A 12530-nucleotide genomic window follows, 5' to 3' on the forward strand; every position below is an offset into this window, starting at 1 on the left:
ACTACTGTAGCCTGTGAACTGCTGGAGAGACGCAACCAGAGAGCTACACTCAGAGACATCACCAATTTTATTGAGATACAAGTGAGAATCTGAACTGATCCAGTCTTTGGGAACATACAGGATGCTCCCTCTGTGACAGTTAATAAAGGCAGAAACAAATTCATATTTAATTCAAAATTTAACCCTTTATTAACAAAAAATATATAATCAACTCATGATATCGTGCTCTGAAATATAACCGAAATAATTGTCAAGTCAGTTACTGCACTTTGGGCCAATGAGACAGTTTCTGTCTTTGGCCACTAGGTGTCAGCAGAGTCAAATGTAAATGTTGTGGAGCAAATAACCTTTTGATGAGAACAATCAGAACAAGTGAAGCCACGTCATTATTTGAATCTAATTATCTCACTGAGACTTTTTCAACATTTAAACTGATTCACCAGCAAAAAGGAAATAAAACTGTCCAGCAAACAAGAAGCAAACAAGTCATGAAATCCACAGAAAATCTAAAGTCATATCAAACATGGACTAAAGAGGAGCTGATGCTGAGTTTCTCTCTGTGCCTGTAATAAAGCCTAAACCTAAACGTCCCAATGTACCCAACGTACCTTGACGGCATTGATGAACTTTGAACAGAAGGTGTGGAAGATGCCGAAGCAGTCGTCCAGCCTGAACGTCTCTCTGTCCTCACAGAAGAAGTCCATCAGCTCGTCACCTTCCTTCTCCAGCTGATGACGACAAAACGCACACAAGGTTCATGGGTTTGTATTCAGTAAAAGTCCTTGTATGAGTGCGAGGACAGAATGAACAATTTATTTATGTCAAATATGAGGAATTTATCTCAATGAATCAATTATTTAAAGGTAAAGATTATTTGTGTTGCATTCTGGCCTCAAGCTGCAGATCAGTGACTGTCTTATAAGGATGACAGACGTTAAACACAAACACAGTCCTGGACATTTGAAGACTGTGCAGCAGGAGAACTGCATTTCCCATGAAGCACCAGTTCTGAAGCAGCTGTACTGACGTCAGGCAACACTGACGACAACAACAAGGAAGGAGGAAGAAGTCTTTAGTTTAACTCTACGATGGCCATGTTTAACAATCCTTAGAGTTTATTCAGTGGTGTCTCACTCTGCATGAAGATATTTATAATCTAGAAATACTTCAACAGGGAGGAAACTAGAAGAAAACTACAATCAACAGGTAAAGATCTGGAGCATTCATTCATGTCCTTCTCTTTGTGGTAGACTTGGATTATAATCTGCCTTCGTCTCGTAGAGTGTTCCTCACACGGAAGGATGTAGTGAAGGGGTTTGTGATTTTCTTACTTCTACTGCAGTGGTTATTTTCTCTGTTTCATCGAATGTATGTGAATTATAGTAGTCATGAAAATGTGTAATGTTGGGCCTGTGTACTAAGGCACTCAATATTGGGGTTTGGCTATCATGAATAATAAATAATTATCAAAAATAATTATTTATTATTAATTAATTGAATCTGAATTACTAGATCATCTCGGGGCGACACTCTTCTACGAAGGGAAAAGATACCAAATTAATCAAATCAGTCTCATAAAATATACTAAATTGTGAATATGGATTTCTGATTAATAATTAACTTAATGACTATAACCAAAATTACCACATTAACAACTAGTTAAGGTGAAAGAATTTAGAGTTCTTGACAGTGTAGAGTTTGGCATTATTCACTCTTGTGCAACATTAAACAGACAGGTATGTTTAAAAGGCATTTATTAACAAGAAAAAAGGTCAAAACATATTATCTAACTACAGTGGACTTTATACAGGTGTGTGTGTGTGTGTGTACGTGCCTCTATGTGGGTGTGGGTGTGTCAAGATGGCCGCTGGGTCCTTGAGGCCTTGAACACAAAGGAAACAAGATGGCTGCTGAGCAGGGACACTCAGACCATGTGCTGGCTGAATGCCCGTGTGGAATATGATAAGAGTTTTATGAGGTGCCAGGTTAGAGGAAGGGTGGTTAGTTTAGCATGCAAGAGACCCTGAGTCTGTGTGTTGCACAACCTAAACTAACATCAAACCACTATTATAACCTTACGATCACAACAACTCAGTAAAAACAAATATCACATCAAATCAACGTTTCTAGTTCTATGCTTAGCTTAGCTTGACTAGGCCCAGGTCATACAACCAGATTTGGTGGAAAAGTCAATTTCTGGTGTGTTGCTCCTTTAGCTGGCGGTTCCTGAATGAAGGGCCGAGCTGGGAAACGTTGAAGTCCTTGCTGTGTATTCTTGATGGCAGACGTTTGAGGGAAACCAGCCACTCCTGGAGTCCTTTGAAGTGGCTTGTTAGCAGCTCAATGCTAACTCGTCGTGGCTCCTGTTGTTCGGGGGTTTAGCCTGCAAACCTTCTGTTTGTTGGCTAAAAGAGCTGGTGCAGATTCCTCAAGCAGGATCTCGCTTCGCTGCTGTAAGGAGAACAGGCCTGGAGTAGTTGCTCTTTGTTAGCAGACTACCTGGCAGCCAGCTGCAGCCGAGCAGCTGGGGGTCTCCATGTGGAGGTGTGGAGTTGAAATGGGGGAGAGAGTAAGAGAAAGAACACAGGCCAAACAGCGCATTTTATATGACCTGATGACCTCAGAGGTCACATGCTACTGTCAGCCAGTGAACTGTTGGGTCAGTTTTCACACCTGGAGGATTGTGGGACTTGAGGTTTCCAGTGCTTCCCTTTGTTTCAAAGACAAATACAAACATGCGGTTAACTTGGTTATGCATGGTGAGCTTCCATAGCTCACCACCAGGTTCAGGTCCCAACAGTAATCAAACTGTGTTTTAGCTCATTTTACCACCTAAACATTTAGCTGACCAACGTTTTTAAATGTGCTCTGCTGTAAAAAGTTTCAAACTGTTTCTCTTCCTGGAATTAGTCAACGTCTGATAACCACTCCCTCTTCCTGGAGCAGCTCCACTCATATTTCCTCACGTTTCCTTTTTCTCTCCTCTTCAGATCTCTACATTGAAGATGGGTCTAACCAGCATGTGGTGAAGTGTGAGAGCTGACAGGCTCCATTCACTGTAGAATCACATGTTGTTCAGATCAGAGCTCAGACTAGTTTGACTTCTAGCAAACAGAAACTCACACAGTCGTCGACACTGAGAGGTGAAATGGAGCAGAAAGGAGTTCAGCTGGACAGAGAAACCTTCTCTTGTTCCATCTGTCTGAATCCACTAAAGGATCCTGTGTCTATACACTGTGGACACAACTACTGCATGAACTGTATTAAAAGCCACTGGGATGAAGAAGACCAGAAGGGAATCTACAGCTGCCCTCAGTGCAGGAAGACTTTCACACCGAGGCCTGTCCTGGAGAAAAACACCATGTTAGCAGAGTTAGTGGAGCAGCTGAAGAAGACTGGACTCCAAGCTGCTCCAGCTGATCACTGCTATGCTGGACCTGAAGATGTGACCTGTGATGTCTGCACTGGGAGGAAGCTGAAAGCCTTCAAGTCCTGTCTGGTCTGTCTGGCCTCTTACTGTGAGAAACACCTCCAACCTCACTATGATGCAGCTCCATTCAAGAAACACAAGCTGGTGGAGCCCTCCAAGAAGCTCCAGGAGAACATCTGCTCTCGTCATGATGAGGTGATGAAGATTTTCTGTCGTACTGATCAGCAGAGTATCTGTTATCTCTGCTCTGTGGATGAACATAAAGGCCATGAAACAGTCCCAGCTGCAGCAGAAAGGACTGAGAAGCAGAAGGAGGTGGAGGTGATGCTACAAGAAATCCTGCAGGGAATCCAGGAGAGAAAGAAAGATGTGGAGCTGCTTGGACAGGAGCTGAAGGCCATCAATGGCTCTGCTGATAAAACAGTGGAGGACAGTCAGGAGATCTTCACTGAGATGATCCGTCTCATCCAGAAAATAAGCTCTGATGTGACGCAGCTGGTCAGATCCCAGCAGGAAACTGAAAAGAGTCGAGTCAAAGATCTTCAGGAGAAGCTGGAGCAGGAGATGACTGAGCTGGAGAGGAAAGGCTCCGAGCTGAAGCAGCTCTTAAACACAGAGGATCACAACCAGTTTCTACACAACTACCCCTCACTGCCACCACACAGTGAGTCTACACACTCATCCAGCATCGAGATTCGTCCTCTGAGGAACTTTGATGACGTGAAAGCAGCTGTGACAGAGACCAGAGAGAAACTACAGGACATTCTGAGAGAGACATGGACAAACATCTCACTGACAGTGACTGAAGTGGATGTTTTACTGCCACAACCAGAGCCAAAGACCAGAGATGAATTCTTGAAATATTCACGCGAAATCACACTGGATCCAAACACAGCAAACACAGAGCTGTTATTATCTGAGGGGAACAGAAAAGTAACAAGAATGAAACAACAACAGTCTTATTCTGATCATCCAGACAGATTCACTGTTTGGACTCAGGTCCTGAGTAGAGAGAGTCTGACTGGACGTTGTTACTGGGAGGTGGAGTGGAGAGGAGGAGGAGTTGATGTAGCAGTCGCATACAAGAATATCAGCAGAGCAGGGAGCTCAGATGAATGTAACTTTGGACTCAATGACAAATCTTGGTCATTATGTTGTGACACAACCAGTTATATATTTTACTACAACAATGTCTCAACTGCCGTCTCAGGTCCTGATTCCTCCAGAGTAGGAGTGTACCTGGATCACAGAGCAGGTATTCTGTCTTTCTACAGTGTCTCTGAAACCATGACTCTCCTCCACAGAGTCCAGACCACATTCACTCAGCCTCTCTATGCTGGACTTTGGCTTGATCCTGGATCCACTGCTGAGTTGATTAATGTCAAATAGACAGAAGTCACTTCAGGGACAGTTGGTTAAAATGTGTCTTTTAGTCTCAAGCTGAAGCTTCACATGATGAATAAAGCTGCTGTTTTTGTCATTTGTGTTTAACTTTTATTAGTTCTGGTTAAATTAGTGAGTAGGAATAAAAGTCAAGGATTTTGACTTTGATATAAAACTTATTTGCATTTGTTTGTTTTATCGTTGTATTGGAGTTGACTTGTTTTTCCCTGGAGCCTTGAATTTATCTAATCATGTCGACATATTGATTGATGTAAAGAGTTTTCTTCAATATAACCAGTTTATTCTTCCATTGAAACATATGGATGGACTTTATGTTAGTCTCAACGTGGGCATCTAAAGGTTTTTTTCTTCTACATTCTTCGTTGATGTTTTTTGTGCTTCTAATAAAGTTTCCTTGAATAATTAATAAAAGTTGACAGAGTTTAAACACCACAGAGTTTCAATGAGGTCTTTGTGATACTGACAGGGAGGATGGAATAAGATGGTTTAAGGTTAAAAAATAATTAAGAAAGAAAGTTGCAGATAAATCTTGGGTAAGGGTTAAATCAATTCAAATCCATTTCTAAACATCTTTAAACAGGTGTCTCCACTATGTCTATATAAATCTATAATACTTCTATAACAATGTCTATAACAATGATGGTTGTCTCCGTTTACTGTAGTGTATCAGGGTTATCAGGGATTCACTAAAATGTTTCATCCAACTGTGTTTGAAGAGGATAAAAGAAATGGAATATGACAAGACTATGATAATCAATTTGAACTGATGTTTCAGTCTTGAACAGAAATATTAAGTTTGATTAATTCATTAGTTTTAAGCATTTGTCCAGGTGCTTAATATAAGTTGATGAAAAAGAAGGAAAATAAATACAGTTTCTGAACAAAGAGTGCAGTATGTTGGAGGAGTAATACTTTATTCATTGGTATATATATTAAATATTACTACTTGAATGGAGATACACAAACATACAAATAATCTCATATGAACAAACTTGCCACAGTTGCTTTGAATCAGACTCTTTAAATATCTCCTTTATTAATCTAATCACTTCTTTATCAAAACAACTCCATTATTCTCTGAGATGAAGCTTTGTCAAAATACAAAGTAATAGTCTAATTTCTAATTTAATCAGGCCAGATTGACACAGCTTGGTCATCTTGGTTAGTGATGTAGAAAGTGCATGATAATAATCATGAAGGCATTTGAAGTTTTACACCCAGCTGGGATTCAGTCTCAGCATTTACAAGAAAAAATTGAGTAACTTTAAAAGATTCGAAAAAGTCTTTTTCATTATTATTTCCTGTTATTGAAAAAGGACTAATATGACTCCATATCTCCATACCTGCAAGCAGCTCTAGTCATCCCAGTCCCAAAGACCCCTCACCCATCCAGCTACAATGACTCGGCCCACAGCGCTGACCTCCACCATCATGAAGAACTTTGAGTGGCTGGTCATGTAGAACATCAAAACATCAAATCCATCCTCCCTCCCTCCCATGACCTGTACCAGTTTGCGTACAGGTCAAACACGTCTACGGAGGATGCTATCTCCGCTGCTCTCCATCCAGCACTCACCCACCTAGACTGTAAAGAACTTGCATATACGAATGCTGTTCTTAGACTTTAGTTCAGCATGTAACTCAATTAGTCTGTTTGCAGTCAAGGTGACAACTTTGCAATGGGAGGTAGCTTATTAGCGTAGAGAGCAGGGGTCGTATTCCTACAGATTCTTAGTGCAAAGAGTTGCTCCTAGTGGCCAAATTCTAAGAAAATTCTTAGAATCATTTTGTTTTCTAAGAATTTCCCCTCAAAGTTAAGACTAGATCCTGGTAAAGATAAAAGGTATTCCTAACGAATCTTAGCTCTTAAGAGTGCTCCTAAGGTGAGATCTGTTAAGAGCAGGGAGGAGGACTTTTAAGAAATTTAGGAGTTACTTAAGCAGAGGACAAAATGGTGGAAAGGAGGCATTTATCTGTTGTGCTATATTTTCCCATGCCTTCTTGGCTTGTAGTGTGACATTGGGGCTAAATCTACCTCTCAAAACACTTTTATTCCCATTGACCAGTCGAGCCAGAAGCAAACACTGTTCCTCTGTTCGGTTTGTGGAAGATTTGAACGCCAACCAACACTGCTTGCTTCTAGGCTGGTTAGCAATCACGGAAACTGATGAAAGCTGAGCCATTTTACCCTCGTTAATACCAAATGGATGAAGTGCAAAAATGACCAGCATGGTAAATGAACGGGCCTGAGTATAATCACACATTTTGTAGGATAATTTTACAGTATAGCTTACTATTTATTTATTTTTATGTAAAATATTATTTATAATTACACATTCTTAATAGAGATTAGATTCTGTGATTATATTTTACAGTCCATTCTAGGCCCATTATCACCCAAAGTGTATTTTTATCTAGCTTTTAGGATCAACCAATCACACGTTTTGAAATGATGACTCATACCTAGCAACGGGGTCAACTAAGATAAGAGTTTCTGTCCATTCCTTGGTCAGAGGTCTCTGAGAATGTCCTGGAATCACTCCTAAGCTAAGACTCCTAGCTAGGAATTTTTAGGCTAAGTTAGGAGCTCTCTGAGAGGATTCTCAGAATCTTTAGGAATACAGGCCCTGTTGTCCTCTCCTCAATCACTGGACTAACATGCTAATGTAGCTTGTTAGCATTGTTACATAATGCACTGTTATTTGACATCGTCTGTTATTAACTCTTCCAGAAACTGATTTAAGGACATTTGTAAACTGTTGCTGTCCTGTTAGTGACTGAGATAACAACCCTGCTAAATGCGGTACCTCATTAGCTTTAAGAGCTTCTATCAGGCCTCGAGAAATTCTTTACTGAATTCCTGGAGCAAAATTTCAATGAGTACAGGACAAACCCTGCAATTGACTAGTATGGTCCTGACTGACTTCCTGTTAGCAGTTAGCTCACAAGCTATAGCACCATTAGCATCTAGTCCCTAAATCTCAAAGGTTTTACTGTGCCTCTTGCTGGTGTGACCGGGCCTTGAGAAAATAACTATGATTATCAGAGTCTCATTATTACGTATTTTTGAAACGTATTTTAAAATCATTGCTTGGATCTGACATGATTGCTGGAGCTCCTTAGAGACATTTCACTCTGCAACTCAGAGAGTGACCTTCGTGGTCAATTAAAACAGATTATATGCACTTCACAGAACAAATGATACATTCTGAACATGACGTAGTGCTTTTAATTGGTATTAATCATTATATCACCAACAAGATTGAAATGCAAAGGAGACAAATTGTTGATATTGGGATGAAGCCTCACAACCTCAAATAGTAATGTCTGTGTCTCATATTGGAATGTGACTTTCTTCAACATAGACTTTTTAGTTGAGAATTAATCCTTTCTTCCTACATGTACAGGAGTCATATTCATATTGGAATGTATCCTTTTACTTCCCTTCTGCTTCCAGTAAATAAGGACGGAGTAGAAGCCACAGCAAACACTGTTTCCTGTTATCTCCAGCTCGGCCTGGTGGCCTTGCCTGAGTCCCTTGAATGAGTGGATTTGTCAGAGAAGCTGCCACTGTTGTTCCTCTGGCGGCCTTTAGGGGGAGCTGCTGGGTTTTGAAGAGGTGAGCCATGAGACGACCTGATGCTCTGAGTCCTCCTCAGTGTTGAGGAGGAGGAGGAGAAGTTGCCGACGCCTGAAGAAGACCTGGACGAGGTGGCAAATCTCAGCGACCCTGTTCGGGTAAAAGCTGGGGAGGCGCCAGGTGGGGTGACGGGTGAGACGCTCTTGGGGGAGAATTTAGGAGATGAGCCCGAACCAGCGTTGGATGAACGAGAAGGTGCAGGAGGAGCTAGCGTGGCGTGGGACCGTCTGAAAGAGGATGAGGCAGTGTTGCGAGCAAAACTTGGAAGTGGTGATGAGGAAGGGTTAGCAGTCTTGTGCAAAGGAGTGGCAGGAGCACTGATGCTGTTTCCTCCACCACCTCCTCCAGCCTGAGCCAGCGCCCGCAGTGTGGAGCGACACATCTTCTCCTCTGCCTGGACTTTGGGCTTCATCAACGACTTTCGGATGGAAGGCTTCCTCTGCAAGTTCTGGCTCTTCTCTGGGGCAGACGCTGGAGTACTTGAAAGCTTCTGGTTATTTGAATCTGACATCTTGTGGACGCTGGAACGTCGGGATGAAGGAGCAGTCGCTGGCCTGTCTCCTCGTTGGAGGATTGTGCTGTTGTGCTTGGAGGCGGTCAGACTGCTGGGCACTGTGGAGGAGCCCCTGTTCTCAGTACGCTTGGCTAGGGATGGAGTGCCTCGGCTGGTCCTAGAGATGGGCACAACTCGCCTCATTCCCTGGTTCTCAGAGTTGGTGAGGGTTCGGACGGGCTTGGACCTGCCTGCTGCAGAGGCGTTGTTGGGGCTTGAAGGTTTAACCCCAGCTGGTCGGGGTTTAGAGGTCGGGAGGTTCTTGGTGGAAAGTTTGGAGGAAGCCGAGTGACGAGATGCCGACTGTTCTGGTTCAGTTGCCTCGTTGCTCTTCTCACTGGTGGAGCTCTGTGCTTCTACCTCTTGATTGGCCAGTCCTTTATCTTCTTCAGAGGCATCTGTGGTGACGTCGGGTGGTGCAGGCTCTGCTGGGCGCCACCCAGGGGAAGAAACGGGGAGTGACGGGTCGTCACAGCGGGACACAGGCACTGGTTGGCTGCTAATGGGCATTGGCTTCTCATTGGCCGGCTCAGGTTCTGAAGGCATGTGATTGGCTGGAGTTGAGGAAGATTGCTGGTTTCCTTCCTGGTTGTCACACGGATCCTTCTCGTTTTGTGTTTGTGCGTTGTGCATGTTGCCGGCAACCTCGCACACACCTGTCACACACCATACAACCACCTTTTCCTCTCGCCCTTTGTCTTCGTCTCGTTGCGGTGAGGAAGAACTTGTCTCAGGACCTTGCACATCAGATTTTTGAGAGTCCTTCGTCTCCTTCCGGACTTTGAATGGGTCTACCGCCCCTTGATCCAAATCTGTGTCGTCTCGGTGACGACCGGCGGGATGACCTTCGTTGTGGCTGGTCAGGGCAGTGGCCTCGTCAAACACCTTCAGCTCAGGCACCAGGGTGCATTTCTCTAAAACCACAGACATGTTTCCAGCAGCAGTACAGCGTTTTAACTTTTCATCGCTGCATGTTATCAGTTCACTAAAAACCTGATCGTATTTGTTCATTTTAGCCGTGAGTGTTTCCTCTGTGCTAAAACCCACGCGGAGTCGACTGTTCTCGTCGTCATCAGAGTGCTGGTTTGAATTAGAGGTAGGTTTGATTTTAGTTTCAGGATTAGTGGTGTTTACTCCAGTCTGGGTAGAGTTGCAGCTGAGGTAAGAGGAAGTTGCATGATTTGTGGGTTTTGGACTCGGTGACGAGGGCGTTTGTGGTTCCATCTGCATACACGCTGCAACCCTCTGAGGGGAGAGTCCTGGCCTTCCAAAGGCAAATTTGACTGAGTCTGATGGAAAATCTGTCCTTGCCTCTGCTCTCCCTCTCTGCTGTGCAGCTTTTCGGTCAGTCACCGTTTCCAGGAGTGCGTTCAGTTCACACTCTGCAGCAATAGACGGCGAGCCTGACGGAGAGTTCCGGGAACGTCGCAAACTCGGCGAGCGTCCCAGAGGACCGTGGGAGTTGTTTAGGGGTGAGCGCGGTCGGGACTTTGGGGTCAGGAGCTCCATTAGCAGCCCGGCCTCGTCAGGTCTCGACACGGCCGCTGACATGTCGCTCTCGCTGCTGCACCGCCACCCGACGGCTCCGCTCACCTACGACAGGACCACACAGTGGGAACGCATCGTAAGTCGAGCAGTTTGTGTTTGTCTTTCATTGTCTTCATTGTGTTTCCTCCTACCTGCTCGCCTCCAGCCCAGGAGTGCCTCTTCTGCTCCTCCAGCTCCTGCATTCGCCGCCGCCGAGCTGCCTCCTTAGCCTCCCTCTCCCTGTTCTCCTTTAGAGAAAGTGGGATAGACGTCACGTCGCCACTCAATTAGTATCTTCCCTAGTACCAACACAACTGGTTGTAGCTGAACACAAGCCCCAAGATAACAGGCATGATGGGATAACACCCGGAAGTAACGCATGAGCCTCTTTATTTGTGACAAATCGTCCGCGCGTAAACTGTCACTCGCCAGTTTGTTCGGTACACTAGTCAAAACATTCTAATATGCACTAGTCCTGTAGCCTAGCGTAGTCATTTGGATTTCATTATGGGCCGTGTTTCAACTGATACAGAGAAAATAAACCAAAAAAAAAACTCTGCATGAACCAATGAGAGAGACTCCAGTCTGGCTTCAATTCCACTCACTTGCCATTTTAGCAGGTACACTAGTGAAAACATTCTTATACAATAGTCCTGCTCTAAATCTACTCTTCATCAAGGTTCTGCTTTTCAGCATTAGTTTCAAATAACTGACAGAGCTGTTGATTTAAATGTGTTTTCATTTAGTTGTACTTTTAAGCTGACAGATGTTACTATTATTTTGACATTGTAGTCAGTGGGGAAGGCTAAATAACAGAAACACTTTAATTCAATACGGTTTAAGAGCACCACAGACTACATAATTTAAAACGATCATCCAGGTGACTCACCACCTTTCTGACGCTGTTTCAACATTAGAACATGAAGGAGGATTCAGATTAGAATGCATTCACTAGTGTACCTAATGTTTTGTCAAGTCAGTTACTGCACTTTGGGCTAATGAGACAGTTTCTGTCTTTGGCCACTAGGTGTCAGCAGAGTCAAATGTAAATGTTGTGGAGCAAATAACCTTTTCATGAGAACAATCAGAACAACTGAAGCCACGTCATCATTTGAATCTAATTATCTCACAGAGACTTTTTCAACATTTAAACTGATTCACCAGCAAAAAGGAAATAAAACTGTCCAGCAAACAAGAAGCAAACAAGTCATAAAATCCACAGAAAATCTAAAGTCATATCAAACATGGACTAAAGAGGAGCTGATGCTGAGTTTCTCTCTGTGTCTGTACTAAAGACTAAACCTAAACATCCCAATGTACCCAATAGGGTAGTAACAGTATTTGCATTTGTCCCGTGATGTCACGGTACGGGCGTCACGGTTTGGTGCATGCAGTCATACGGCGAATACGTCCGAGTGCCTATTAAAAAAAAAAAGAATAATGTCCTCACTTCAATCCAGGTGGCGGTAAAGCAAACGTCATTAGCCTACAGAAGAAGAAAAACAGACGAAGAAGAAAAGCAGTGTACGGTGCAACATAATGGCGATGGGATGCGAGTGGTGGACCGGACAAAGACTGTCTGCCGATGATGTTTTGCGGAGGTGCGGTATGTAGCTGGAAACACGTCAAACATGACAACGCAGATAAGACACACTCATTATTTTATTTTGTAATATTTTCAAGAGAGTTTTGTACTATTTGAAATATTTGTTTGACTTGTTTGACAATATTGCTAATGTGAGAGTATGTTCACTGCTTACATTTTACTGTGTAATACAACATTGAAATTACCAAAGGTGCCAGTTGCTACCCGACTACCTCAGTTTATCCCTACAAAAAAAAGTGCTTTTTCTTTTCCTCTGTATGAACAAATGAATGAATGGTATGAGAACACTCCTAATGCGGTTACCGAACCGTGACCCCCACACCGAGGTATGTGCCGAACCGTGACTTGTGTGTACCGTTACACCCCTAGT

The 12530-nt window shown here is 43.3% G+C and overlaps 2 protein-coding genes across 2 annotated transcripts in view; one reads left to right on the forward strand and one right to left on the reverse strand.

Annotated features, from left to right (window-relative positions):
- The first annotated feature begins 759 nt into the window (after positions 1-759).
- LOC311505079 (tripartite motif-containing protein 16-like) lies at positions 760-5167 on the forward strand. Its single transcript, XM_084568482.1, has 2 exons — positions 760-1206; positions 2991-5167. The coding sequence occupies exon 2, from the start codon at positions 3149-3151 to the stop codon at positions 4817-4819; it is 1671 nt and encodes a 556-aa protein (XP_084424608.1). The 5' UTR covers positions 760-1206; positions 2991-3148; the 3' UTR covers positions 4820-5167.
- A 109-nt stretch (positions 5168-5276) lies between these two features.
- LOC311503226 (uncharacterized protein) overlaps positions 5277-12530 on the reverse strand; it is a 33832-nt gene continuing 26578 nt past the window's right edge. Inside the window, exons 13-14 of the mRNA XM_084565830.1 lie at positions 10707-10802; positions 5277-10620 (exon numbers count right to left, since the gene is read on the reverse strand). Of these exons, the coding sequence (XP_084421956.1) occupies positions 8335-10620; positions 10707-10802 (2382 nt within the window). The 3' untranslated portion in view covers positions 5277-8334. The remainder of the gene's footprint in view (positions 10621-10706; positions 10803-12530) is intronic.

Source organism: Chelon labrosus (assembly GCF_963514085.1).
Source record: "Chelon labrosus genome assembly, chromosome: 1".
NCBI classification, from domain to species: domain Eukaryota; kingdom Metazoa; phylum Chordata; class Actinopteri; order Mugiliformes; family Mugilidae; genus Chelon; species Chelon labrosus.